Source organism: Cheilinus undulatus, linkage group 19 (assembly GCF_018320785.1).
Source record: "Cheilinus undulatus linkage group 19, ASM1832078v1, whole genome shotgun sequence".
Lineage (NCBI taxonomy): Eukaryota > Metazoa > Chordata > Actinopteri > Labriformes > Labridae > Cheilinus > Cheilinus undulatus.
In genome coordinates this window covers 16682375-16710204 of record NC_054883.1, presented here as the reverse complement: position 1 = coordinate 16710204, position 27830 = coordinate 16682375, and the positions used below count along the sequence as shown (strand labels likewise).

The following is a 27830-nucleotide window of genomic DNA, read 5'->3' as shown; positions in this document are numbered from 1 at the left end:
CTGTATGTGCAGCTTCATTTTTTAGAGTCCTGAATATTCAGTGTGATGTTTATTTTCAAGCAGCAGCAACACGAGTCGTCGTTCATGAGCAATGAGAGGAGTTGCAGATTGTTTAAAGTGCTGCTTTTTTTGCATGTTCATGCCTGGAGTCCTTTTACCGAAGTGCTTCAGTGATCATTACAAAAATAGAGATTTGAAGGGGCAACAGAATTAGATGTTTAACATGCTTTTTTCCCCTATGCTGATGGTAAAGAAAATCTGACATGTTATTGCTACAAAGGACCTCATGATTTCACACAGACAATGGCTGGCACACTTCGACTTCAGCACGATGCAAATATACAGTAGTTTTGTCCTCTTATGGCCAATATGGTAGGAACAAGTTCAAAAAAATTAAAAAAAAACTTACTCCAAAGACTAGTGTGGGAATTAATATATGAACCAGTTAGAACTGCATTAATCAAATTATGGCATAAGAAATCACAGGGAATAATCAACCACAGAGATGAATCACTGGCTGAATGTGGCTATGCTCTTCAGGATTACTGTCACTTTGTGCAGAAAAGATGCAAGAATCAAATATTAGCCACTTTAAATGGGTTTATTTCCACCAATGTATTATAAGTCCAATATTTACTACTGAAACTCTAGTTTAGTCTCCTGAAATAAAAACACTTGGCTCTGCTGCTGCAGCATGCATCAGTACTGTTCACCCAACCAAAACTATGCTGCTTGCTACAAAGTTCTACTATTCCACTCAACAGTCCCAATATCATCCTGATGACCCTCAACAGTCACAGAGTCACTCTGACGACCACTCAACGGTCACTGTTTTAAATTTGTCCTTTTTTGCTTAAACCAAAGCTAACATAGCTATGCTAGCTACATAATAAATGCTATTACATAAGCCATTGTAGCTACATTAGCTATAGCCGTGTGAGCTTTAGCAAAGCTAAAGCTAATGTAACTATGTAGATAACTCATTTGCGTAAATAAAATAGCTGTTTTGTGATCTTAGCTTTAGCTATGTTAGCTACATAGCTATAGTGTCTATAGATTAGTTAGCTAAAGCAACATTAGCTTTAGCAAATGTAGCTTAAGCTTACATAGCTATATAGATACACAGCTTTCATAGCTGCTTTGCGAGCTTAGCTTTAGCTACGTAGCTTGTGCAGCTAATAGAGCTAAGTGAGCTACACTTGCTGTGTTAGAATTTTGATGGACGATGAGCATTTTTCCTGTAAGCAGACTTTTTACTCGTCTTTATCAACAGTCTTGAAATCAGGTTTTTAACTTTAAAATGTTGGCATCCTAACCATTACCTAAACCCTAAACAGAGGTCTAATCTGATTTTATTTTGAGAATTTTAGCGTGTATTTCAGCCAGACTGTCTTGTCCAATTCTATATTGCCTGCTTTTAGTCCTGTATGCAAATGATACAGTTTAAAAATTAGGCACAACTGTTGCTCGGAAATATTTTAATCCTCCTAAAATCTGATCCGTTCACCCACTCAAACTGTTCCAAAGATCTATTCGACTTGCCTGTGAACCTTGAGCAATGAGTGAGAGAATGCTAACAATGGCCATTTTTAAAGACTAAAGTCGAGAAAAAGCAAACCTAGACTGTTCTTTTTGAACAATCTTGGTACGGTTGTTAAGCCTGCATCATAGTTTGATTGATAGTTTTCACATCAGCACAAACAAACTGCACTAAATGGGCATTCAGGCTTGTTTGTCTCAGCCCAGCCAAACAGGTTCGGCGTAAAAACACCCAAAAAGACTACATAAGCCCAAATGTGATTAATGCAGATTTAAGTCATTCATCAAAACTAACAGCCAAACAAATGCAGTTTTATTTTTCTGATTCAACATTTATGTTTTCTGTCCTTTAAATGACTGAAATGATCTCTACTATTTTGGGAAAAACGTTTATGTGCTCTGCTACCAATAGTGATGTAAGAATATGGATATCCATGTCTGCGTGCCACATACAGAGAGCCTTACTATATCCACAAAAGAAAGAAAAATACAGAGTTCCTTCTGTTAAAGTTACATGACATTAGTAAATGAAAAGAAACAGCATCCAGCCCATTACCAGGGATTGATTGGTGTACAATTAACCAACAGTCGACCAGATTACAGTGAAAGGATTTGTTCATATTTAATGTTTAGCTACACTGAAGAGATTTTTACAGAACTTTTCAGCAGCTAAATGTAGGGCCTGGCCAATAATCAAAGCTGTTTCTGCTTTGATTTGCTCTGATATTCAACTACAGAAACTTCCAGACCATGCAGCCCAGCATGCATCTGTCTCTAAAAGAGAAACAGGCCATGAATGTATTCTGTAGCTGAGAAAAGAACAGGACAGAGAATATTCAACTGTAGATTTTCTTACATCACTGTAACCTGATTCGACTGAGCAAACATCAAACAGAAGGACAAGAACAGAACAAATCGTATCAGACTGGTAAAAACATACAAGAAAAATCTCAGTTTTGGCCTGTGAGTCAGAATGACCATTATTTTTTTAGCTCTTCATAAAAAAGAAAGCTATTTTCATTCCTTTTTAACATGGGTTGATGAATCTGGGATCTATTTTTTCTCTTGTCCATCCCTCATTTACACTATTAGGTTCTAATCTTCGACCCCAAACCCCACACCCCCACTTTAAATTACAGTAAAGAGAGAAAGCGATAAAAAGGAAACAGCAAGAAAGATGGTGATTGTCTGGTGCGGCTGTGAAACGCTTGATTCTTGTTTTTTTTTTTATAATACAGTGTTAAGTGTTTTCATTGGTTGCAATTGACTGTACACAGAGAAAACATCCTTACATAATAAAACATCTTCAAATAATGGACGTCAAGACAACTAAAAGACACATGGATTCAAACAGACAGCTTTCCATGTTTGCTACTTTGACCTGAGCCCATATTTATCAAAGATCGCTTCAGTGGTCCTCACATTGAAAAAGTATTGCACCATAAAGCTGAGACACCTTCTCAGAGACCCTAACTGACCCGTACTATTCTAAGCATGCACATAAAGGTCATTTTTTCATTCTTGGCAAAATCTCAAATCTTCATCCCCACAGAGAAGTTTTTCGATTTGCAAAGGATAGATGTAATGTTCTTGAGTGGCCGAGTCAAAGCCCAGACCTCAATCCAATAGAGAACTTGATCCCCGTGCAACCTGACAGAGCTTGAGCATTTGCAGTGTCTGGAGGTGCAAGTCTGATAGTGACTTATCCACACAGACTCAGTGCTGTGATTTCAGCCAACGAGGACTACTGAATACCGACCTGCAGAGGGTGAAAATGAATAATCACTTATTTTACCTTGACATAAAATATTTTTTTTTTGTCAAAAAAGCCAAATTATTTTGACCATGGTTGATTTATAAAATCAATAAAAGAGTAAAACACTTAAGGGGTAAACAGTTTTTATAACTACTGTATACCTGATGGAACATATGTGCATTTTGTTGATGTGTGATAGACATTCTGGCTGCAGACATTAGCGGAAATGTTCATGACTGCTGATACTGACATCTTGCTGATAATATTACCAAACCCTACCTGGGTCCCTAACGTGAAAGCACCCAAAAACTCTGGGAAGGACTGTGCATGCTATGCAGTGTAATTCTATAGGCTAAATGAATGGTCAGTTAGGTATTGTCATGTGTTGACACTGACATGGGACAAAAGAGACTGACAAGGCCCTGGGAGTGTCCTTCAGGAACAGTTCCTTAATTTTCTTTCACTTTTTTCACTCAGCAGAGCTTATTATGTTGTTTTACAACATGGAGATAGTGGTGCATTAGTAATATAATAATCCACATCCAAGTTTGACATGTCTTACAATGACGTCTGTTAACATGGAGACAAAACTGTGCAGCTCACCACAGCTAAAGACTCGTCAATGCAAAGCATCACACTTTTATTTCTCCAGAAGTTTCTCTTTTTCTCTAGATGCAGTGTAGACAGCGAGTGGCCGATGCTGCATATAGCTATATCTGATGCTTGCATGCAGCTAGGATAAGGTGTCACTTATTTATTTGGTAAATATGGGTCCAGCAGTCGCTTTTATATTCTGATATTCACAGCAGTCCTCTTGTGTAATGATTGAGATGTAAAGAGACAAAAACAAATCATTCTGAGGGGAAGACATTAATGTTAACAACATAAAAAAGGATGTTTGATAGTTTCTCTGTTCAGATACTCAGTGTAGCGATTGCACACTTTTAACACAACCACCTTTTAAAGCTTTGCAATCCAGTTCCTCGCTTGTTTTCCAGTATACAACAACTCCTTTTGGTTTGACCAAACAACAAGCTTCATTAGGGTGGCAAGAGTCTGAACAAGATTCAGAATAAGTGCATAGATGGAGAACGCAGGAACAACCTGTCCTGTTGAGATATTCACTCTTTTTTCTTTCATTGTTTTTGTTTGAATACGAGAAGCTGCAGAGAACATCAGGGGCCTGATAAAGACAACATAGAACAACATACTGCAGATCAGACACACAGAGGAGATGGGTTTAGCACTGGACTCCGGTTAACTGGATTGGACGGTGAAGAGTGTGGACGTCCAATGGGTCTGCCACACGGCCGACTCCACGTCATGTGACCTCAGCGAAGGCGATGTGATTCTGGAAGAGGGAGGGGAAGTACAAAATTAGAAAAGCAAGTGAGTGAAATGAGGTTAGTCTATATGGAAATTTTTGTGGAGGAATCCCACATAATTCACTTTAAGATGCCTTTGATTGTTAGCTTTTTAATTAGCTTTCCAAAAATTCCAGTGGTCCTCCAGGAAAAGAGATTATAAGAGGGACTTTCATAGTCATGTGATTGCAGAGTTCAGTCACAACTGTATCAGTGAAGGACAGCTCCAAACAAAACAAGTTTAAAGGCTGATTTCAGCAACAACAGCACAATCATAAAACCATTCAGAAACAGGTTTATGATCTTTAAGAAATGTTTAGGCAAAGGAATGACTTAGAAAAGTTGTTCAGCAACCACCCAGGAAGTATAAAACGCAGTTAAAACACCACTCCTTTTGTCAGTCAGGTTGGCCAGGAAGGATGGAGCATTCATTGTATAAATGACTGACAGCATCAGTATCAAGAGCCCACTCAAGATTAGATGTAAGGGTGGCTTACATGTTTGCATTACAGGATGGGAGTGAGCAGAGACTGCAGTGATTGGCTGAATGTCTGAGCAGTGTTTACAGTACTAGATATAGTATCTATTCCCCCTCTGCATGCACAAGAGAAATCAGCAGGTTCAGCTAATCTGTACATGTTCTGATTGAGGTGAATGTGTCAAACCTGGGGTGTGAGTTTAAGCTGACCATAAACAAAAACACAAAATTTCAGAATCAATCAGCTTGTCTGGAGATTTGAATAATCAATCTTAACTGCAAACAACGAGAGGCTGCAAAACTGAGACAGGACCTCAGCTCTAAAATGTACTAATTATAACAGATAAGTCTGGCAAGAAAGCTACTCAGATTATGAATAGAAAATACAACAATTCTTTATTTGTTTTTATATGCCATCGGACATTTCAGGCTTTCAAAAATGTGTTTTAAAGTTCCATGACGTTTTTCAGAAAAGAGCAGTTTATCTCCACTGTAAAGCGGTTAGCTATATCAGCTGAATGCCCCCTGACACTTATAATAAGCCTACATTAATAATAGTACCTGTGGTATCACAGCCACTCTCTTCTTAGTCTGGGGAAGTTTTAGGCTGGCCTCCTCCAGTTTATGAGCTGCTTCTTTTAAGAGCCAAAAGATGAATATGTATATACAAATAACAGATGTATAAATTAAATAGTTTATTATTATTATTATTATTACTATTATTATCTTATAGTGAATTTAAGAAATGTTCAACTTGCATTGCTGGGATTCTGGGATTAATCGCAATTAAAAATGTGTATTTTGACAGTCCTAAAATTTATGCGAACCTTGTTGTTAGAAGATTTCTACACTTAAACCTACACTGGTTTCCTGCTTCTAGTTTAACCTTTGTGGTCGTGCACCTATTTTTCTGTTCAATGTTAGAGGGTGCTTCCGTTTTTTATTTTTTCATTTATATTATTGGACATGTGTTAGGCAGCCTGTCTTGATCTTTTCCAGGTTCAATAATATAATATTAAGAAAAAAGTAACATAGCACTTATGGAGACAAAAGATACACAACATGTGTTACAGTGTTATGGAGAAGAGGAAATTGTTGCTCCTCTGCTGGGTCTGCCTCTAACCTCTTCGACCATAAGCAACAAGTCTTTAATTAAAATTTTGAAAAATTGACTTTGATCCAAAGAAATAAAAGCTACAGTTATGCTCAGCAAACTTGCTGATATGAAAGTCTGTACTAATTTAATTTATAGAAGAAATGTAAAGCAAGCTTATTAATCACAATAAACGTGTCTGATGTGCAAAGGCCTTTAGACCTTACTATAAGCAAAAATATCTCCACCAATGATAATAATCCATCATGAGCAGAGCACATGGCAAATAAAGCAAAGGACGGAGGCAAGGCCTTTATACAGGTGCTTTGGGCAGAACTGGACTCATGCTGAACAAAGGAAGAAGGAGAGAGAAATAGAAAGAATATTACTGCCAACATTTTATCTGTTAAATAAAATATAAATCTGATTTTGCGCTGCAGCTTATCAGCATCATTCGTTTGTCTTACAGGTTAATCGTACTGATCCGGTGATAAGTTCTTTCCAGCTGGGTTCACCAGGCGGTAAAGACAAAGTTATAATGTTCCATCCCACCAGAGAAGAAAAAAAAAACATGAAGGATTAATTTTTGCTGCTCAAATGCTCCTGTCTGCCTTGGCATTTTGTTCACTCTGATTTGTTTAGCTTCCAGGCATCTTAAGGCTGAGCTATTTTTGGAGCAGGCAATTTTCCACTGAGCCTGTCGTAGCTGAGGTGAGAATGTGAGATTCTGTCCTCTTTTTAAAACAACTGAGAGCAGGCTCTCTCTCTGCAGGAAGCTGTGAATTGACTCATCAGATAGGTGCTGTGTGTGTTTTCAATGTTTCATTGCTAAATCTGTATCTTGTTAGAGGAGGCGTGAAGAAAACACACCGAGCTGGAGTAAATAGAAATGCTTTGCTGTTAAATCTAGCAGTATGAATTATGAACATGAAAAAGAGAGGGAGAGCTCACGGCAAACAGAAAGTAAAGAAAACACTTCAAACAAACAAACAAAATACTCTGGACAGCATTATAATTGGCTGAATCAGCCTCATCCTCTCTTTGGCTTCATCTGATACAAACTGGTCTGGTCATAGCGGACCTGGATAGCTTCCGGCCGAACAGATGGGCAGTCATTGGTCGCATAAGGTAGGGTTTGACCAGTATAAATAGACCTGCTCTAGGGAATCCCACTTAATTACACCTGGCTAATGTTTTTGGGCTTTTGTTTATTTTTAAGACATAAATCACTGTACCCTGATCTAGGAACATGGCAGCGTCATCACAACTAGTTCTACTGGGGCAAGTTATGCAACACATACTGATAGTACATCGACAGAAATTAAACCAACTTATCTGAAGAAAAGTTAGAGCAAGTAAAATGTGGAAATGACAGCAAGATAACAGCCAAAGGACAATAGTTCTGTGCAAATGTATTAAAATGAACTCAAACTACAGACTGCAATTCTGCTACAATTGCAATATGGCTTACTGCAATTTTTAAATTTGCAAAATACTACTAACTTTTAGCTGATTTTTTTAACAACTAAACTTAGCACAAAAAAGTAAGGAAATGTGTTTTTGGTAGATTACTTCTTGTTGTAACAACACTTCTTGGCAATAAATCTTACATTGCTGGAAAGTCTGTTTATTTCCCTTTCAAATGGAGCCTCAATTATAAGGAGCATGCATTTGTGGGATGAGCAGCAGAGCTGAGGACGTGGGTTGCATCCATGAAAAATTTGCCAAATCTCTGCCAGTGCCCAAAAGCTTTTTTTTACTGGTGCAACTGACTTTTGTTTTGAGCTTCTGGTACCCCCAGGTGCTAACAATCAGGTGCCTGATGGGCGCCTGAACATATGGATAAACATTCTTTTCAGTGGTGAGTCCAGATCCTGCCTACGGCAGTTAGATTGTAGGGTCAAAGTGTGAAGAAGATGCGTAGAATTCTGATTGCTGCACCCAAAGAGTCAAAACCAAGTGATGGTGTGGGGCAGCATCTCCCTCACTGAAAAAATGAGGCTTGACATCATTGGAGGCAATCTCAATGCAGAGAGATATGGAGATGAGATTCTGCAACCAGTGGCAATCCCATATCTCCTCAGTCTGGGACCAAAATCTATCCTCCTAGATGACAATGCTTGCCCCCACAGAGCGGGGTTTATCGGAGACCACCTCCAGAATTTGGGAGTGGAGAGGATGGAATGGCCTGCCAGCAGTTCTGACCTTAACCTCACTTGTCAGATCAGCTTGGGTGTGCTGTTGGTGCCAGAGTGACCAACACAACCACTGGCTCATTTGTGACAAATGCTAGTTGAAGAATGGGATGCCATCCCACAGCAGTGTGTGGCCAGGCTGGTGACCAGCATGAGGAGGAGGAGCCAGGCTGTTCTGGCTGCATGTGGTTCTTCCACACACTCCTGTTTGTCAAATGAATACATTGTTAAATTACTAATATGTCTTCAGACTCCAATCATCCAATCCACCAAACTAGAGTCAATGGCAGAATAAGCTGTTTGGCACTTGCAGAGGAGATCGTACCCACATACTCAGCTCTGCTGCTCATCCACAATTGTATGTTCCTTACAAATGTGGCACCATTTTAAACGAAAATAAACAGGCTTTTGTTTTTTGTACCTAGCAAGAAGGTTGTACAGTCACAATATTGCAGACTTTAATGATTAATTGACTCCTGGCAAAATCTGATCTGTCAGTTTGGACTATGTAAACCTGAAGCTGAGGACACCCCTAGTTTGTTGATCTTTTGTGACATTTTGTTTTCTTTGACCTTCTTGGCTCCTTTCGCCTTCTCTTTATGATGTTTTTCTGCTACCTGACTTAGATAGACTGGTGATAGATGCAGACATTGAGGCAATTCACTACTGTCTAACTGAAGTGTGTGATAAAAAGTAAGTGTGTCCAGAGATTTTGCTTCAAACCACTCCAGAGTTTGTTGCCTTTTTCTTCTAAGACGTTGGAACCAATCGAAACCCTGCAGCCAGTCTAGGAAAGCCAGGAAACGCTCCTTAATGTAGCAGGACTCTTCATCTTCATCATCTGTCTCCTAGGAGACAGTGTGCGTGGGTGCGTCATTAAAGTCTTCACCATGCCGCTGCTGGTACATTTTTACTCACTAATTGGAGGTAGTTTGTTATAAAACAACAGGATCTGTAAAGATATTTCAGGAGCAAATGCTAACCCGAGAGAGAGTAATAGCAACACATGATTTAACAACAAAGTGTCCTATTGGCTTCTGGATAGTCAAAGGGCCCTTTTTTTTGTTTTTTTTTTATCAGAGGGTACTGTATATGACTCAGCACTGGTTAGCACCAGCTATGGGTAAGTTAAAATCTAGCCTTGTAGCCTGGTAGAAAATAGCCAAGATGCCCATTTCTTTCTTTTTTTTTTTTTGTCTATTTCTATAAGACATAAAAAGCCAAAATGGTATCAAATTAGGGAGGATATCTGTTTTCTTGCAGATGTGCAAATGTTGCAAGGAACACCAAGTCTCTCCTGTTCTAGAACTTACCTGTTAATGATGTTGTGGCAGTCTGTTTTTGCAACATAAATAAAAACAAGACAAACAAACAACCAGCATGCTAGCATACTTCTGTATTATACACTTAAAATTTTCAGTGTGTCTCAAATCAAATAATTCTGATAGTATACTGTATTACGGTGCACTTAAATGCAGTACACAGGAAGTAAGAATTGTCCCAAATGCCGTTTTGCATTTACAGGAAGTGACGATGGTTTAACCACCTCTGTTTTCTTCTACTTTTTTCCCACAGCAGAACAGACATTAGGCAATAATAGAAAATGACAGCTCAAATTAAATGAACTTATTTTGTAGGGGTGTATGGGTAATGCCGCGGTATCAGAAACATCTATATACCATCCCAGACATGTGACGGTTTCAAACGGTAAGTCTTCAGGGCAGAAAGTGAACTACAATTCCCATTGGCCCTTGTGTACCCACCATGCTTTGCGCTCCACTCGCTTACTTGAGTCTACAGCCTGAAAATGGCAGAAGCATGGACTAGTGAGGGAGAGACGAGGGACAAAGTTTTTGACTGCAGTGACACACTTCATGGGGAATACAAGTAACATGAGGAGCCACTTGATAAATCATCATCCTGTAAAGATTCATGGAGATCTGAGGAGAAAAATCTGGCCAGGCCAAAAAACTCTTAAGGAAGCGTTCGCAGTCCCACTTCCCCACGACAGCGCGAGGGCTCAACAGATCACAAGGAGTTTAGGTGAATATATCACTAAAGACCTGTGCCCATTTAGCGGTGAGCAACAAAGGTTTTAGAAGGTTAGTAAACATGTTGGAGCAAAGGTATAAAATAGGTAGTAGCATTGAGAATGTTTGAAAAACTAGATTTCATGCAACAGGTATGCCTTTTTATTAACAAGGTCCAGCTGGTGCAGTTTTTTTGTTTTATAAAAGAACGTTTAGGTCTCCCATATACCATACTCCATCCTATTTTCTTTATCCTCTTTGTTAACATATATATCAAAATGTTCAATCATTTTTAAGATTATGGACACCAATGGCACTTTTTTTTGCACATATTGATATATTTAAAGTGCAATTGTTGTTTAATAAATGCCAATGTCATTTTTTCAAAGTTTTCACCTGTTGTTCTGTTTTTTTTTAAATACCGTAATAAAAACCTCCCGTGGACTTGTCATCAAGGTAAATAGCGTACCATGAGATATTGATTCCGTTACATCCCTGTTATTTTGCCTTCAAAGCCCTTGTCTTGATTGAAATCTGCTGCCATTGGTAATAACACATTAGCTAGCATGCTAGCATGCTTACAGTATCACCATATCAGCTACATCACCAATATGGCGTTCATGGAGGGTGCAAAGTGTCCCTCGTTCCAAACTTTAAAAGTAGAGAATCAGCTCACTTAATAAGGTTAAAATACATGCATAAGGTCACAAGATGGGGTAGTTTGTCCAGTTTGACTGAGAGAGTCTTAACAGTCACTCTCCTAAAACTTTGTTTTATATTATTAGAAGCCAATCACTGTGAAATATCATATTTTTTATGCATAACCAACTAACTATTGAATTTGGACTCTTAATGGCCATAAATGTGGACTTTTTACACATTTTAAATCAGAAACAACATTTTTAAATCAACATTAAGTCTAACATAGTACTCAACATTACACAAAAAACTAGTGAAGAAATATGCTGGCTGTGGCTCAGACCAAACTTAAGACCTTTGCACAAACTTTGAAGTTGAAGGAACAAGAAAGTGCTTTTTGCTAAATATTGACATTCTATGGATAGTTATAACAAAGAGTTGTCTCATTGCTATAAACAAGCCCACTATGCTGGGTTAAGCCAAATGATCCATATGAGGAAATGGAATTACCTCATAACAAACCATGTTTTTTTGCTTACTGCACTACAGAGGATCATGTTAGCTGACATTGCAGTCTTCATTGTTTGTTCAAGTTGTGCTACTAGTCACCAGGAGAAGTTATTTAAACATAAACATTTCTCTAATTTCCCTCGAGCCTCTGTCCTTGTTTCTTTTGTCTGTGATTATGAAGCAGAGCAACAAACCTTTGGGATATGCACACAATTTCCACTGAAGTTTAAAAATGTTACACTTGCACGTTTGTATAAATTCCTACAGCCTGGAGTGAATGCACATCTAATTGCATGTTTTGGTTGACTTTGTGTGAAAATCAGGACACTTAGAGGGTGATATAAATTTCAGGTAGTGCATAAAGGTTGTCAAATGTCAAAAGACAATATTCATTCAGTGGAGCCTGTTTCAGACTGGGTGTGTAATGGCCGCAGCGACTTTCATTTTAACTTGTATTAACAAGTACTTTAGTTAACAAGGGCTTTCAAACTGCCTGCATGAGCGCCATGTTTCATGCACCTGATACGTGTGTCTCAGTGATGAAATTGTTAGAATATGTTTGCAATCTGTTTCTTGATGACCCTGAGAAAGGCCACAAACTAAAACGTGTCAGTCGAATAAGGTTTTTCATTGAACTTCAACTAGTGGTGAAGCTCTCTTTTTTCCACATCAGTAGAATATGTTACAGGAAAAACAAACACAGCAAAAGTGTACTTTTGGTTTGTGCTTTTCAAAGTAAAAGCCTGGTTTAGCATTTCTTAGTTTCTTTTCCCAGCTCACTTAGGCAATACAACAAATCAAGTCAAGTTTAAGGGAATGTACTGAGGTTACATTTGTCTGACTTTGTCCTGAGGATGAGGACACAACTATCACTTTGGTTGTACAGGGACCTGCCAGCTTGCCACAGTGGCCCCAGAACAAAATATTTCTGCAGTATTCCCCCCATGACCCTCCAAGGGACACAATCATAAGTAGGGATCTTCCATTCAGAGAAAAACTGTCACACAGCCACCATTCTTTGCTGCTGCAGTGGGTCCTTTGGTTCTTTTTTGCTGCTCTAAAAACAGTAGCCTGTGCATGCAGTGTTTTCTAGCTGTGAAGAAGAATTGATATTCAGTTTATAGTACTAACCTTTAGCATGGCTAAACGAAGCAAAATATAAAGCTAAACCAATTGGTCTCTGATCAGTGCATAAACTTTTGTATCTGATACCAATACCTGCATTTTAAGCCATATTAGATGTATTTTCAATACTGGCATTGGTAACAACCCTAATCATAAGCCTTCTCCATTTAATGTGATCTGTGAAAAGGTGTGTTTGACTAATTACCTGCTTATTCTAAGTCCATGATGAGTCAAAGAACCAGGCTGATGTGTTAAACGAGGTTGGAGAGGCAGCTTTAAACCATAGCTGTGTAAGGTACCCCTGCTAAAGCTATGTCAAATTAGAGATAAACATGTTTTTTCCAACAGTTTCTTCCATATACAAGTCTGTAGTTATTATTTTTCTTACAATGATTTTACTGTGAAAAGGAAATGTGCTTTAGTCAGTAGCAGAGACAAAACTTAAACTACGGGTGCCATGAGAAAGAAGTGAACACACAGAGATGTAAAAAAACCCCAAAATTTCTGTGATGTGCTCACAGTGTGCCATCACAGGCTTGTTTAAAGGGAGAGGGGGTTGTAACATCTGTATATGCATTGAAATGCATCACCGTGACATAACACTCTTGCTGTAAAGGGCAAAAAAATACTGTGATATAATATTTTGGCCACATTGCCCAGGCCTAGCACCAGGTATGAAAGCTATGGAGTTGACACATGCAGCAGCTGCACGTGGCAAACACAAACCCAGTCTAAAACAGCAGAACAGAACCCTTTGGGTTCCAATCATGACTATCCTCCTTAGGGTTCAAGGAAACTAACAGTTTTAAATCTGCTGTGTACAGCAGTCTAACTGCATGAATCCATAAATACATGTATTTTCTGAGTGTAGGCACTGTGTTGCATTCACCTGTGAAGCAATATACTTCTCCAGAGGACTCTCCATTCGGCCCATATTCAGCATCCCTATATTGGGTTGTGGCTCCGTCGGTGATTCCTCGCTCAGCAGCAACTTGCCTTTGAAGTTATGGACCACACACACCACCTATGACACGCAGCAGCACAGGCACAGAAAGAGAGATACACACATAAATGAGAATGAATCCACAGCCATGGACACGCACAACACAAACACAGAGAAGTCTTCCAGCAGAGGACAGAGATATGTGTTTAATGGAATTTCAAGGACTGACAGATTCCTGAGTGCCTGCTTGGATTAAGAGAGTAACCCAAGTATGTAGGTCACATATGTGTGTATTGACTCTTTCCTGGGGGTTCTACTGTATCTCTGATGGATGGGGGAGTTGCACAAGTTTCTCTAATAAGGAGCAAATTGTGGCTTTGAGGTTACAAATGAAATTTCAAGTTAGCTGAGCAGAGAGGAGAGGAGATACGCTGAAACTCTGAAGGCAGGAACAGTGCTGGCCATTCTGCATACCTCCTTACGGAGAAGTAAAGTCAGGGCATGCTGTTCTTAAAGCTCACTTTTACACTTAAAAACCTCTAAAAATAAAAACAGCTAATCAGGTTTCCATTCTGTTACTTCCTCAGCTAAGGGCAAAACAGGGAGTCCCAAAGGAAGACAGATGTAATTCCCTCTGGGGCAAAGTTTGTAACAAAGGCTGTTTTATGCTAATTCAAGAAAACTGTTCAAATACTGAGACATTTCTACTACATAGCTGCAGGAAAATAATGAATTGTAGTGGTTAAAAAAAATCTGGAAACCCTTTTTAGCACCTAAAAAAATTCTTTACAAACACTGGCTATTTTGCCATTTTGTTAATTTTCTTTTGACAAAATAAACCTCTTAGAAAATGTATACCATGCTCATGTTTCGTATAATCTTTTTCAGCACCACCTCATCTTTATAAAATGTAAACTATATATTTTTTTTAAGTTTAATTAACTGTATTAGATATAGAGCCTCCAAAAACACAACACCCCACGAAACGGATTTTTAAAAACTGTTATTTAAAACAATATATTGTCATTTTTAAAAAGAATTTACAACATGCTGAAATTATGAAAAAATGCCAGTGCCAGTCTTGTACAGCATGGTCCATTGTCCCTTATGTGTAACATTAATTTCTATATCAAATTTAAATGATCATATTTCCTGTTTTACTTGGTCTATTGACATCAAACAAAAACTGTAAGAAAACTTAAAGATAATGCTGTCCACATGAAATGATTGTATTGCAAAATGTGGCTTTGTTTTCATGCTGTCATGTGACAAAAGTAGCACACGATGAAATCACATCAGTGTGATTGTGCAACCCTACAATATTTATGTTATTTGAAAACTCTTAATGTGTAAAATGTATTGATGATGAAGAAATTTTTCAATGTGGATGTATTACATTAAAACTGCAGTGGGCCATTTTACAATTTTGTTGAAATTTTGATCAAATGTTCAGCCCTAAATCACACACTCTACAGGTGCATTTTAAAAAGTCATGAAAATGTTCTTCTTTTTCCTGTGATTAAATTCCAGAAGTGAAACTTGCATACATTCTAGATTAATCTCATACAAATTGAAATGTTCATGAATTTTTTGTTGTTTTAATTTTGTTGATTACAGCTTACAGCTCCAAAAATGAAAAACCCACCATCTCAAAATATTAGAACATAACAAAACACCACTCCAAACAGGCCTTCTTCGAACAGACATGGTGACCTTCTGAAAAATAAGGCTCATTCATGCTTTCAGTAATCAGCTGGGAGCTCTTTTTCACAAATTATGGCATCTAGTGGCATGGCATGGAGCCAATCAGTCTGTGCCACTGCTGAACTGTTCTGAAGCCCACGCTGCTCTGGTAGCAGCCTGTAGCTCATCTGTATTGAGTCTGTTGTCTCTCATCTTCCTCTTGATATTTTCCCAGAGATTCTCTAATGGGTTCAGCTCAGTCTAGTTGGCTGAACAATCAAGCACAGTAATACCATAGTCAGCAGACTAGCTTCTGGTAGTTTTGGCTTCACTGTGGGTAGGTGCTAAGTACTGCTGGAAAAGGAAATCAGTATTTCCATACATTTCTCAATGGATGGAAGCATGAAGTGCCTTAAAATCTCTTCATAAAGCACAGTGGGCCAACAGCAGCAGATGATATGGCACCCTAAACCATCACTGACAGTGGAAATTGAAAACACAAGACTTCAAGCACCTTGAATTCTAAACCTCTCTGTTCTTCCTCCAGACTCTGAAACTTCGGTTTCCAAATGAAATACAAAACTGACTTTCATCTGAAAACAGGACTTTGGGCCACTGAGCAATGCTCCAGTTCTTGTTCTCTGTAGCCCAGGTAAGACGCTTAATATGTCTGTGATTCAGGAGTGGCTGGACACTAAGAACACAACATTTGTACCTCATTTCCTGGGCACAATCGTGTTTTGTGCTCTCAACTTTGCCTGAAGGGCAGTAGCTGCCTAGAAGGTAAGTCTCACCAACCTACCACCTTCTAATCGGGTGGAGTCATGAGCTTCACCCTTTATCCAATCACCAGTCACCACCATATCAAGCGAGCAAGTTTGATGCTTCCCCAGTCAACTATGCTAGCCTGCTATCTTCTATATTCTTCTTTCTAGGATGCTTAGTAAATTATTATACAGAGCCTAGCTGACTTCAAGGCAGCTAAAGATGTGGATGTCTTCCAGGCTGCTTATACTAGCTACCTGCCAGGCAGCCCATAGGTTGTGGATGACTGCAAGGCGCCGTTTCTTACCACACTTTTCTCTTGCAGTCAACTTTGCATGAATATGATTTGATACAGCCTCAGAGAACAGCCAGCCCTTTCAGCAGTGACCTTCTGTGGCTTGCGCTCCCTGTGAAAAGTGCCAATGATTGTCCTCCGGACAATAGTCTAGTCAGCAGTCTTCCCCATGAATGCTGTTGTGTGTACTGAGCCAGTGTGAGAGAATGAAGGCTCAAGAAAACCTTCGCAAATTGGACTTATACACAGTATTCTTATATTTCGAGATACTCCATTTTAGATTTTTGTGAGTTGTAAGCCTTAATCATCAAGATTAAAACCAAAAAAATATATTGAAATATTTCACTTTGTATGAGATGTATCTAGAATTTAGAAAAGTTGCACCTTTTAAAGTAAATCACAGGTAAAAATTAACCATTTTTTAAGATGCACCTGTACTTTCTAACCAGTATTGATCCACTCAATGCTTCTCTGTATACAGTCGCTTGCCTGCAGTTTGCTGCTATGCAGCTGTTTCACCTTAGGTTGGCGAGTTCCCTCTCCAGAAACTAGCTGCTCACTGTGGATAAAATCTGCACAGCAGAGTAGGAATATAGAAAGATTAGGTTGTGGCTGCTGCAAGCACTGTGAATAACGCAACACTTTGTAACCACTATAGGCCCTGTCTTAGGGCTTGATTCAAAGCCTATCTTGTGCTAATAATGTTACAGCACAAACATGCCCATAAAGATTTACTGCTGCACGCAGTTCTCCCTTGTTATGCGTCTGATTGCTGCGAAGAGCTTTCAACGCCTACACTCTCTGCCGCAGAGCCAAGCTCTCATGCTGACTGAGTTCATTTCCCACTCCTGATAGATGATGAGCCTGGAGAGAAGGAGGGGGGATTTTTGGGGGGTTAATTGTGAAGCCCAGACTCGACAGATGTGTTCCTGGTTTTACCGTCTGTAATGTTGTTTCCTCCCTGGAGCGCGTGAGCAGGAGCAAATGATAATAAACAAAAACACACTTTTATCATCACCATCCTTGGGATCTGCTCCAGATATGACATCTGGCAAAAATACACCCCTAATGTCGAGCCGGGACATTTTAGACGGATGACTGTATTGTCAGAAGACTGTTAGCAATGCAATGTTTTCAGTCATGAAATACTATTTTAATGCTTGTTTGAGAAAGATCCCTTTCATAAATACTGTGCTACTGTTTATTTCATTTCTCCAATGATTCCCCTCTTTTAGCATTTAGCTTATTAAATTCAAGATTAAAGGAAAATCAATAAATGATACCAAATGAAGAGAGGGATGAGAAAAATGTATGGATTATAAGACCATATCATATTATTGGAGGTAATACAACATGAAAAGGATGACTAAAAGATGGATAAGTGGATAAATAACTAGAAGCAAAAGAGGACGACATAAAGTGACAGATGAATGATCAGGAATGAATAAAATATTAAAAGCAATAAAATTAAAACAGGAAACATAAAACATTTTCAAAGTTGACAGTACATTAAAGCCAAAAAGTGACTTTTAAGGACCCCAGGTGAGGATCTCAGCCTGCAAGGAGGCTTATGCAGGATGAGCATTTCCGAAGTGTAGTTTGGGATGAGACCCCAACGAGCTTTAAAAAGTGATTAATCAAATCTCAAAACCAATTGTAAGACAAATGGAAAGCCAGTGAGGGGAAGCAATGATAAAAGTGATGTGATGTCATCTGTTAAAACCAGGTTAAAGCAATCCTGCTGTGTTTTGGACCAGCTGTAGGACTTACAGTGATCTTTGGGTGGTACCAATGAGGAGGAAGTTAAAGTAGTCCATCAGATCTGGACAAACAACACTGGACAATTTGCTCGATCTGTGGTTCAAAGACAAGGCAAGTACCAAAAAAATACTCCTGAATGTCTTGGATTGGGAGTGATGCTAGCAGACAATGGTGAATAGTAGATGTTTTCTGTTTTAGACATTTAGCAGTAGAAAACCTCGGACCATCCATTCCATAGCCATTAGGCATTTAAAACAACAGCCAGGCTTTTTTGGGCAGCAGGCCTCAGTGTAGGGTATATCTTTGTAACATCTGCAAAGAAGAAAAGGAGCATATACGCAATCAAAATTAAAGTGGACCTAAAACTGAACATTGTCGTATATCACAGTCAATTTTTGGCAAACGTGAAAAATGGTTACTCCTGAAGTGATACTATAAGGAACTGGAAGTGTTTCGGAACAACAGCAGCCCAGCCATGATGCTGAAGACTGCATGAAATCACAGCAGGGTCAGCGACTGCCAAGGCTTGTCCAACATTAGTGCCTGTCCTTAAATGCTCTACAGAATGAATGGGCAAAAATTCCCACAGAAGCACTCCAAAATCTTAGGGAAAACCTTCAAAGAAGAAAGCTGTAAAAAGGGAAGCTAACTCCATATCAAAGTACATGCATTTGAAAAGAATGACATAACAGTCTTTTGTAAGTATGTTTACTTTCAAATTTTTACACCAGTGGTGTTCAAATGACTTCAAACTAATTAAAACTGGGAATTAATGGGATCACATTTCACCATAAACTAAACACATTGCTTCATGGGCATTAACATTTTCATTTTATTAGATATATTTGCCAGATAGTATGGACTGTAGTCTCTGTTGCCATTATTTTTCAAACATCTTTATGACTAAGCATAATTCATAGCTGTTGAAAAAGCAAGACTACGATAAAAACTAGCATCTATCTGGGATGCCTGTTGAAATGCCTAACTGAATTGTGTTTTTTGGCAGAGTGATTTTTGTTGGGGTGTGTAATTGTGCTGTGGGTTGAGAACTGAAGGATCCAAAAAGTTTGAAACATTAAGCCCCGTCGGCAGGAAACAGCCAACCTGACACGCCAGATAGACTCATATGCATTGCATGAATATATCTCACAATACATCTGGGAAAGCCAATACAATAAATAACACTGCTTTGAGAAAATATTTCCCAAATAAATCAAACTTTAAATGGAGCATGGGGACAGTAAATAAACCATAAAACTGAAAGAATGACAAAATTTGACATCATATTTGTGTAAATGCTATGTTACACAACCTGGTACTGTCCTTATTTATATGAAATTTATTGTTACTGGTGACTTAAATTTAAATTGCTCTATTCCCCCCCCCCCTCTCTCTCTCTCTCTCTCTCTCTCTCTCTCTCTCTCTCTGTGTGTGTGTGTGTGTGTGTGTAGAGACTGAATGGTACACGAAGCCCTGAGCAATGTCAGGGCTTTAGCAGCATAGCTTTTTTGGTGAAACAGAGTCTAAAGACAGAGGCAATAACATATCTGTGTCTTAAACATTCCCAACACTCTCCTTCACATAAAAACAACCAAACTGACAAAAAGAAACTGAATTCCAGATGTGCGCCTCACCAGGAAGGTCGCGATGGCAGTCCCAATGATAAAGCCAGCGATGACATCTGACCAGTGGTTGCGGTACTCGGCCACACGGTTCAGACCGGTGAGAAACGCCATACACATGAGTCCGAGAGACAGCACTGGTTTAGCCAGACGTGTGCCTTTAGCCTGCACTGTGCACGTCACGTACATCTGCAAGAGAAAAGAGACACAAGGATTCAATCATCTGAAACTATACTTTAAAACAGCCATTATACAGCCAGATAATAATGTCCACCAAGCCAGTTTAATATTGCATTAATTATACAAACTTTATATGTTAGTCAGTCTGCTAAACTAAAACTACTTTGAAAACCAATTAATGAAAATAAAAACACACTAAAATCCCTCAGTGGACAGACTGTTGTTGTTTTATAAAATCATTAAAAGGGTAAAACATCCGGTGACTTTTATAGTCACTGTACTGTTTGTCAGTTTGAGTGGGCGGTGACTTGTTCATTAAGACAGGTTTGAAATAACACAGAAGACAGTCACCAAGCCATGCTGCTCCTCTCAGCTCTGCAGAGCTTTTAAAGCTTTTTTCAGATCACTGCTTTGGCTTTTACAGCCTGCACTCTCTGGTCTCATTATGATCACATTCAGCTGAAGCAGGGAACCAGAGAAAAATGGGTAGAAAATGTTCCAGTCATTCATCAAACTGACAAAAATATCAATCAAATAAATGTTTACCTCGACTGTGACACTACTTGAATCATTATTGTTACGAGGGCACAAACAGTTCGACGGTTTGTCTCAGCTGCCTCAAGGTGGCCGCATGTTCATTTGGAGATCTTGAACTTGTTTGTCATCTTTGGAGCACTGAAGCTTTTTATCCTTGTGGTTTAGGGGACATGCGTCTGTGTCGGAGTACAAAATGAATATGACTCAACTACAAATCATCATACAAGCAGCCTTAAGAGCTGTCTTCAGTTTTAAAAGTTGGATTCTGCATAGGGTTCCTCACATTTAAAGAAGGATTGATGTGAAATTATTTGATGTAAAGTTAGACTTTGTGCAAAACTGACCAGTCAGCATACAGCAATCAAGGATAAAGTCAGTCTAAATGCTGGTATTGTTTTGTTGACTGAAAAACACTGAAAATCCACACAACTTCATTGTGTCAGTGTTTCTTTCCTGTGCTCTTTGTGTTTTCTAAGAAAAAGGAATGATGGCCTGTGCAGTGGTGAAAAGCCAGCAGACAGCTGTGGCTGTGTGTAAATAAAAAAGATGTTAAGTTCCTCCTTGAGGCGACCTTCTACATCTCCTGTATTTAGAAACGTGCTGGCAGATCTGCCACTAGAGCTACAGGCTGAAAGAAAAAGAGAAGTGAAGGACAGTTAGAGAGGGGAAAACGCCGAAATACTGGAGGTGGAAAGTCATCAATTACATTTAATCACATTGCTGTAATTGAGCACCTTTTTTGGTGTATTTGTAGGTTTTTGAGTAGTTTTGAATAAATCACTGCTTTCACTTTCACTTCCATAAAAGTTGTGATTGTGAAATACTTTATTATTGCAATCACTACATATGAAATCAAATCAGTTACTTAGTAAAAATATTTAAAAAATAAATGACAAAAAAGGTCCAAGCTGTCCATCGGCTGTGTGAAAATTAGGCCGTTTTTGTTTTACGTGTACTGAATAGATTCAGAAGCACATTGCAAGACAAAGGCTAACTCCCACTTCATCCTTTAAGTGTAATGTCAAATCTCAGAGAATGCCCTGCAAATCTTCAGCAAAACTTAAAAATCACAACAATAATATTTTGATGATGTTTTAAATTTTTATGGTCCTTTTAATTTCTACCAGCATTTTAAAAAAGGGCTAAATTGTGTCCCAATTCCATTATCCCACCACCTTAAAACGACATCTGTATTAAAGGTCACATATTTTACCAGTATAAGACACATCTATATTGGTCTCAGATGTCCCCAAAGCATGCCTGTGAAGTTTGTTGCTGAGAAAAACACTCCAGTATTGGATTTTTGCATGACTAAAACCCTCTCTTTTTCAGCTCTGCTCAGAACGAGCTATTTCTGTGTCTGTGGCTTTAAATGTTAATGAACTGTCTGACTCCGCCCCTCTCAGGAAACGGATGTGGCTCTCCTGATCGAGAGGAGGATCAGAAGAGGAGGGCGGAACTTTCTCTCAAGCAGGGAGGGCCAACCGAACATGGGGCTAATTCCCCACATGACATCATGAGGGGGAAATCTAAGAACGACTTGTTTCAGCACACATTGTCTGAAAGGTGGAGAAGGGGGGGGGATGTAATGGATTTTACTGATTCTTGGGGGGATTTTGGACAGGCCAGGGGAAAATATTTTTGTTAGAAAAGTCTGGAAAATTAATTTAGCATAATCTGTGACCTTTAAAGCACTAAGCACTTTTTCAACACATGGTCTGATGTTTGGCTTACACATTATATCCTAATGCCAGGGTTGGAAATTAGTACAGAAATTATAATAACAGTTACAGTGTAAATGATAACTGCAATAAAAATAACCCCTGCGGTTATCATACTTTTAATGTTTCGATTATCGGGAGTTTTAGTCAAATTGACTAAACTCTGAATCAGGCGTTGCTGATATTTTTGCTGACGTATATGAAAGTAAGAACACCAGGAAGCTTATATCAACTCTGTATTCACAAATCCCATCCAGTAAGACACATTCAACAAACAAGTTTAGAGTGAAATGGGAAAAAGATTCTGGACCAAGGTTATATTGGATGCAGCAAATTCATTTTGTCTTCTTATTCTGAGTTTTTATCTTGTTGTTTTTTTTTTTTTTAGACAACCAATAGTAGGAGACGTTTATTTTTACATTAAACATGTTTTGACTGTCAGCTGACAGTCATCTGTCCACGCCCCCTGCCGCCCGATGGTCTGGAGGAGAGAGTCCCAGGTGTGGGAGAGCAGGGATCGTTGGAGCAGAGAACAACAAACACAAAAGCTGGATTACAGATTCCACTGAAATCAGGAAGCAGTGAAAAAACACCGTCAACCAGGACAGGGGAGCCTTCATGCTCTCCCACACCTGGGACTCTCTCCTCCAGAGACCATCGGGGGGCTGGGGGGGTGCGGTCAGCCTGATACACTTCTCAGGTCCATCAGGCTGACCACGCCTGGGAATAACAGCATATAAGGACAGATCACAGCGGTCAGGTGATGCTTTTGAGGAAGACTGCAGATGACAGTCAAAACATGTCAAGGTAACAAAAAAAAAAAATCCTACAATTTGTGGTCTGAACAAACACAAGATAAAAATTGTAGGTTATTATAGTTAACTCAGACTATTGTACTCAAGTGAAAGTACAGTTACTCTGGTTAAAATTTACTTAAGTAGTAGTAAAAGTACTGGTCTATAAATCTACTCAAGTAAAAGGTAAATGTTAGTCATGTAGAATGTGCTCCTAGTATTGGGTACTGAGTAGCTACACAGTGAAATATGACCTGTCCTTAATGTGCAACAAGAAAATAACAACAAGAAAATATGGACCTCAAACCAGGTTATCTATCACAAGGTTAACCTTACCTAGAGTACACAGCAACAGCTTTTGAAGTTCACTTCAACAAATGAAGTTCATTCAGACATCTATCAGCAAAAAATCTAAAACACTAAAACTAACAAAAACTGAACTACACAAAACATTTCTGCAAAATAACAACTCAGCTAAACTAACAAACCAACCACATTAAAACTAAACTGAAATTGAACACAGAAAGTGCAAACGAAATAAAAATAAAAACTCTTGAAAGATCCAAAACTATTATAACCTTGGTTTGGACTTGTCATCTCTGAGGGTAATTATGTGTTCTTTTCAGTCTTCATCCACCAGCTCTGGTCTTTAGAGGGATTTCTGCTGGTGCAATCTGATGAGATATTAGATAACTCCTAAAACAAACTTGAAACAGACGGATGATGTTAGAAGAGGTCTGTGTCGGGGGAAAGTGGAGAACAGATTACAGACCACTATCACATATTCTGGAGATGCACAGTAATTCGTCCTTACTGGCAGGAAGTAAGACGATCAATCAGAAACATCTTTGGAGTTGAGGTTGATTGTTCTTTTTTAACAATTTATTTGGGAGACATTGCTGCTCACTTTTCAGCACAGGATAAATACCAATCATGATTTTAGTAGCATACTTCCAACAAAGACTGACTGCATAGATAATGTAACTGGTACTGAAAATTTTGACTTTTTTTCATCAATGGTGGTTATAACACAGCCACCTGTAAGACAACAAACCTAAAATACTATTTTCTTTATGCTTCACATGAACCCCCTGTAGTTTTTCAAATCACACCACATAATGCAGAATAAACAGATTGCAGTGTCATTTGTTTCACAATTGTTCAGCCACTCTTTTAACTGGTGATGTGCTATTTGGATAAAGTCACCCTTGAGAACATTATTTTTTTCATGGCTGTGTTTAGGGAATTCTAAGCCCTCAGTTTGTCGGAAGGATTGCCCTGCTTAAATATTTCAAAAATGCCACACACAACACAGGTTAAAACACCACTGTAAAGCCTTCTACTGTGACTTCAACTTAGTCTTAAGATAACCTAATTTCAGCGCTCAGGATTCACGCCTGGACTCTGACAAAGGGCTCACTGGGAAGACTTTTAAAGTCACGCATGCACATGTAAAACAGAGAGAGTCAAGAGAGGAGTAACGCCTGCAGCGTCATCCTTCTTCCTCCCCCTCTCTTTCCTTCTCCGCTCCATGCCATCTGTGCTTCAGATGAGCTGCTGTAAATAATACATTGTTTTCATAAAGCATGCTCACTTCTCACTACAGCAGAGCCAAAAATTCCTATGTATAATTACAGCAGTATTACTTTAAGAGAAATTCAAGATTAATCAAATATGAATATAGACAAATATTTACATTTAAATGCTGTTGTCCTCATGCCTTTGTTAAGTTGTGATAAAACTGTTTAAAATGATACAACCTCCGAAGAACTTTAACAAAATCACAGGAAATTTTGAATATACTGGTTTTGGTTGATATAACAGCCTTCACTTACTTTCTGCAGAAAGTGTTCACCCCACGGATGTTTTACCCTTTTCATTAGTTTTATAAATCAATCATGGTCAAAATAATTTGGCTTTTTTGACAAAAAATATTACAAATCACCTTTTTTAATGTCAAAATGAAAACAGATTTCCACATAGTAACGCCATTTAACAAAACAGATAAGGTCAATTAAGTCCAAAAAGATTCATCCCCCATTTAAAGTGACCTTATTCAACAGAGGTAAAGCCAACTGGCGCTAGCAGTCTCAAAGTTAGTAAAATGGGGATCACCTGAGTGCAGTGAATGTGTCTCAGTGACTGTAGTATAAAGACACCTGTGTCTGCAAGGTCAAGTCACTGGTTAATCAGTACTCCTGGCTAACATTACACCATGAAGACAAAATAAAACTCCAAGCAACTCAGAGAAAAGTTTACTTAAAAGTACAAGTCAGGGGATGGGTACAAAACATTCCGAGGCAGTGAACATCCACTGGAGATCAGTGAAATTTAACATCAAAAATGAAAAAAGAATCTGGCACATGTGTAAATCTGCCTAGATCAGGCCGTCCTCACAAACTGAGTGACCGTTCAAGAAGGAGACTAGTGAGAGAGGCCACCAAGACACCTATGACTACTCTGAAGGAGTTCAAAGCTTCAGTGGCTGAGATGGGAGAGACTGCAGACAACAGCTGTTGTTCTTCACCAGTCAGAGTTTTATGGGAGAGTGGCAAAGAGAAAAACACTTCTGAAGAAAACCCAAATCAAATCTCAACTGGAGTTCACCAAATGACTCCTTGATCAAGCCGACAAAGTTTAGTGTAAAGTTCTTAGGTGCTTTTTGGCCATCAGACAAGATGGGTCTGGTCAAGCACTGCACATCACCAAAAAAAACACCATCTCCACAGTGGTGGCAGCATCATGCTGTGGGGATGCTCCTCAGCAGCCAGCCCTGGAAGGCTCATACAGGTAGAGAGTAAAATGAATGCTGCAAAATATATGAAGTATACAGCAATGAGGTAAAATTGCAGTGTCAACACAAGTCTGGTTCTACTTATTTCTGCAGGTAAAGGGAAGGCTTTCCTTGGTACTGAAACTTTGCTAAATGTTGCAGAGTGCTGAGCTCATGGTGGATGAATGCTGGACCTTTGTAAATATTATGACAGTGTAAGGTCTAGACCTGACCCCTTTGTTAAGTCTCTAGAGATAACTTTGGCTACAAATAAAGACTGACTGATGTACACACGGTCCTGCAGTCTCATGCCCTTATACGGGCATTGAATGGTTGTCTATTCTTAAATGGAAAATAAAATATTCACAAAACAACATTTCAGCTTGGTCAAATGTAGAACCCAGGTAAAAAACAAACAAACAAACAAACAAACAAACAAAAAAAAAACACTGTTTATTAGTATGTCATGAACTAGGGATGAACGATTTTGGAAAATAAACTTATTGCAATTTTTTCCCCAATATTGCAATTGTAATTTGATATGCAATTAATCCTTAACTTTCTTTTATTCCTAAACAAGGGCTGAATAATTCTTTAAAAGTGTCTAATTCTGATTGTTTTGACTCGTGCAAATTGTTGCAAATTGGATATGAACTGTTGCATTTAAACGTTTTTGTCATTCTTATATTTAATAAGAAAAAATGATTGCATGATATGTCATACATAACATCTCGTCTGCAAAAAAAAAAAAAAAAAGTTTAAAACTGGTATTTTGACACAAATTTCAGAAAAATTGCTGTAGGCCATATTGCAATTTAATCTAATTTTAGATTAATTGCCCAGCCCTATCAGGTACTCCTAATGAACTTTCTTGTGAAAAAATTTAAGAACGGAATCCTCTTTCTAATGAATGAGACCCGGTGAGTCTTCGTCTTGATTACACTCCACATTGAAGCTGTTTTCTTGGAGAACATTGGAACTTGTAAATAACACTTTTGTCTCTTTTAGTACCGTGAAACAACCTTGAAGGAGTTAGAGGAAAAAGAGGGGGAAGTGAGAAAGAGATAAATATAAACCAGAAGAAACATTTCTATGTTTGGCTCTCGCCACTAATCTGTTGTGTTGAGGCAGCAGACAGCCTCTGAGGGCCTAATTGTATTTTCATTAGAGTGCGCAATCTCCTCCAAGGAAAGATCAAATGTTTCCATTCCGTTCTCTGCAATTCATTTATTTTTCATCTCTCTGGTTATTCAGGACATTAATATCATGTTTTCCACTTGCAGAGAAATAGCTTCACAGCAGTATTTTAGGAAACCTTTCTGCAGGGTTCAATATATATCTTCCATCCAGTTTTTTATGAATGAAGGTGCTATTTTTCATGATAAAATAAGTTACCATCTTTCAGCTCAGTGGACCCAGCTGCAGTACACAATCCAGGAATTGGTATAGAAAAGTTGCTCAATCTCCTCTATTTCTCTCTTCTCGATAAGCTGCTCTTTAATGGAAATATGTTTCTACAATGGTGAAAACAGAGACACTGTTAATGAGTCACTGGTGAATGCAGATGGCACTGACATGTTTCCTGCCTGGTCAACGGGGACACTGCAGATGCATTTCTGGTCATTTTGGAACACAAACGAAGCACCATTCGCTGGTTTCTAAACTCCAGATACTGCTCCTTGCCGCGTTATGAGCACAGTAATCCACTGCTTGAAGTGTTCTTATAAACAGCTCATCCAGACCACTTCACACTCTCAGTCTCTTGGGTCCTTAGTGATACCTCAGAGGAATCTGGCTGAGGAGATTTTATGATCTTAAGATATGCGAAGACAGTCGCGCATGCATAAATAAAATAGAGTGGCAAAAATGAACCAGCTATCTTTACAGGTAGATATTCAGTACCAATAATAAGCGAAATACCAACAAATCAGTGCATACTATGTTTGAAATGCCAAAATAAAAAGGTTTTGTTTTTAGAATTACATTTTAAGGCCTCAAAGGTCATCATTTAGTAAAACAGTTTCTGA

At 38.7% G+C, this 27830-nt stretch overlaps 1 protein-coding gene across 1 annotated transcript in view; it reads right to left on the bottom strand.

Moving 5' to 3' along the window:
* Window positions 1-3437: 3437 nt before the first annotated feature.
* The window catches only part of LOC121527084 (phospholipid phosphatase-related protein type 5-like), a 135166-nt gene continuing 110773 nt past the window's right edge, over window positions 3438-27830 (bottom strand). The window contains exons 6-8 of the mRNA XM_041813771.1: window positions 19811-19987; window positions 13619-13753; window positions 3438-4646 (exon numbers count right to left, since the gene is read on the bottom strand). Coding sequence (XP_041669705.1) covers window positions 4617-4646; window positions 13619-13753; window positions 19811-19987 — 342 coding nt within the window. The 3' untranslated portion in view covers window positions 3438-4616. The remainder of the gene's footprint in view (window positions 4647-13618; window positions 13754-19810; window positions 19988-27830) is intronic.